General features: G+C 40.5%; 1 protein-coding gene across 3 annotated transcripts in view; it reads left to right on the plus strand.

The window, feature by feature from the left end:
* Positions 1 to 2,500, plus strand: part of LOC113809671 (UDP-glucosyltransferase 2) — a 26,729-nt gene that overhangs the window by 7,553 nt on the left and 16,676 nt on the right. For all 3 annotated transcript variants that reach the window (XM_070132148.1, XM_070132149.1, XM_070132151.1), the window contains exons 3-4: positions 560 to 829; positions 1,170 to 1,363. In XM_070132148.1, coding sequence (XP_069988249.1) covers positions 560 to 829; positions 1,170 to 1,363 — 464 coding nt within the window. The remainder of the gene's footprint in view (positions 1 to 559; positions 830 to 1,169; positions 1,364 to 2,500) is intronic.

The following is a 2,500-nucleotide window of genomic DNA, read 5'->3' on the forward strand; positions in this document are numbered from 1 at the left end:
ACATTACCATATTGAATAATTATTATATAATATTTTTATTTTATTTCTATCTCTTATAGGAATAAGCACTGATTTTCTTCCTTAATGAAATCCTTTTTTGAATAGTACTTTGTAGCTTTTGTTTTTGTTTTTCCATGCTATATGTTAGTTTTGATCTTCAAAACACGATTCTTTCCTTTCAAGTTTGGTTCTTCAAACAATTTCCTGAATTTGGCCTCACTTCCTGCAAGGAGGACAGTTTCATCAGCAAAATTTTTCACCACTGACGCGGATTCTCTTTCGGTTCAGTTGTGTTCTCTCAGATATTTCTTTCCGCTTAGCCGAACTCCTCTTACAATGTTCACGCTTCTACTAACTTTTTTCTGTTCTTATCTGTACTATACGTTCTCGTTACGTTATTGTTCATGTGCTGATATAGGTCTGTAGAATTCCTTTATCCTGGAATGCTTCCATGGTGTTCCTGAATTCCAGCAAGAGAGAGAATCCTGTTAAATATTAGTTGACAGACAGTCGTAAGCGAGGGGACTCTCCAGTGTAAACATTCCCCTTTTCTTTTCAGGTAACATTGGTATCCCCGTTCCGGCCATCAAAGATTCGAGAAAACGTCCGTGAAATCTTGGTGCCTGGGATGAGCCTTCATAATTACATCCCCAACTTGTTCAAGGGCAAGACTGCAGGACCCATGGCGCTCATGTCGGCCGCTCCTACACTTTGTTCGGAGGCGCTAGGGAAGGAGGAGGTGCAAGCTCTTTTGAAGGAGGAGTTTGACGTTGTCCTGATTAGTATGGTCATTAGTCATTGTTTCCTGTCGATTGTTCATAAGATGCAGGTTAGTTTAGAAATGTTGTATTATTTTTTTAGCATGTTCGTCTGTACGCTTCTGTGACTATCGTCATATTCAGAGACACTTCGGACACACACACATACTCACACACAAATATACAGTCAGCCCCAAAAGTCTTGGCGTGAACATCCCGTGCTAAGATTTTTGCTTCAGAATAGATTGCTATCACTGTTGAGGACTTATTTTTATGCCGTATCCACAAACGTGCTCCAAATCTGCCTCACTTCCACGTTTCATATGTAGATATCCTTGGCAAAACGCGAAAACGCGTCAGACCTTTTATCAGAAAATATAAGACATCCACCTACAATATATATTTTTACAGGTCCCCTTCATCTGGGTATCCCCCGCCGGCCCTCTGAGCGTGACCGACCACATGATAGGAAACCCGGCGTTCCCCTCCTTCACGGGGTTCACCCTCCTGGAGGCCAAGCACCCGCTCTCCTTCACTGAGCGAGCCATCAGCGCCTTCGGAGATACATTCTCTGCCGTCATGATGAATAACTATATTGTCTCTTGGTAATGGTTTGCATAAAAATTCGCACGCGCACAACACAAACTATATATTTTATATATAGGCACATGTATATATATAAACTTACACACACATTCACATGTATGTGTGTGTATGTGTAAGTTGAGATAGACAGAAAGATATAGACACACACATACACCAATACATATATACACATGAATACGTAAATATATAAATGTATACATATGTTTATGTATGCAATATATATATATATATATATATATATATATATATATATATACATATACACTTAAATATGTACAGTATACACACATACATTACACACACACACACATATATGTATATAAATGTCTGTGTAATGTACATGTGTATACTGTATATATGTAAGCATGTACATATATGTATATATATACATCTATCCATCCATCCAAATATATATATATATATATATATATATATATATATATATATATATATATATATATATATATATGTATGTATGTATGTATGTATGTATGTATGTATGTTTGTATGTACGTATGTTTGTATGAATACTTAGGTGGCGTCCACCCAGAGCGACTGCCCGAGGCTACACCTTGGGCGTGGATTCAAGGTGGGGGTTTGGAATATCCGTTCTTTGCGTCAGGATGATCGGTTGCCTCTGCTGTCGAGGAAACTGGGGAGGCTGAGACTGAAGGTGGCTGCTCTCTCAGAGGTGAGGAGACCGGGCAGTGGCATGATCAGTGTAGGTGACTACACCTACTACTGGTCAGGCCGCAGGGACTGTCACCATCTCCAGGGAGTAGCCATAGCCATCTCCAGGAGACTCCAGCCCTCGGCACTAGAGGTTACTCCAGTCGATGAGCATATAATGGTAATGAGACTGAAGCTAGCATTTGGCTTCATGTCTCTTATTGCTGTGTACGCTCCTAGTAATGTTTGTAAACTTGACGAGTAAGAGATGTTCGACGCCAAACTAGCATCTGTGTCAGACAGGTTTCCCCGGCGAGATATTCGTGTTGTTCTGGGTGACTTCAATGCCACTGCGATATCTGGCTATGAGATGTCTGTCGGTCCCCATTGCGAGAATAGCCTTTTCCGGAACTTTGCTAGGTCCCAGAAATTGAGGATTTCTGTCTCCTGGTACTAGTGCCCAGACC

Source organism: Penaeus vannamei, chromosome 17 (assembly GCF_042767895.1).
Source record: "Penaeus vannamei isolate JL-2024 chromosome 17, ASM4276789v1, whole genome shotgun sequence".
NCBI lineage: Eukaryota > Metazoa > Arthropoda > Malacostraca > Decapoda > Penaeidae > Penaeus > Penaeus vannamei.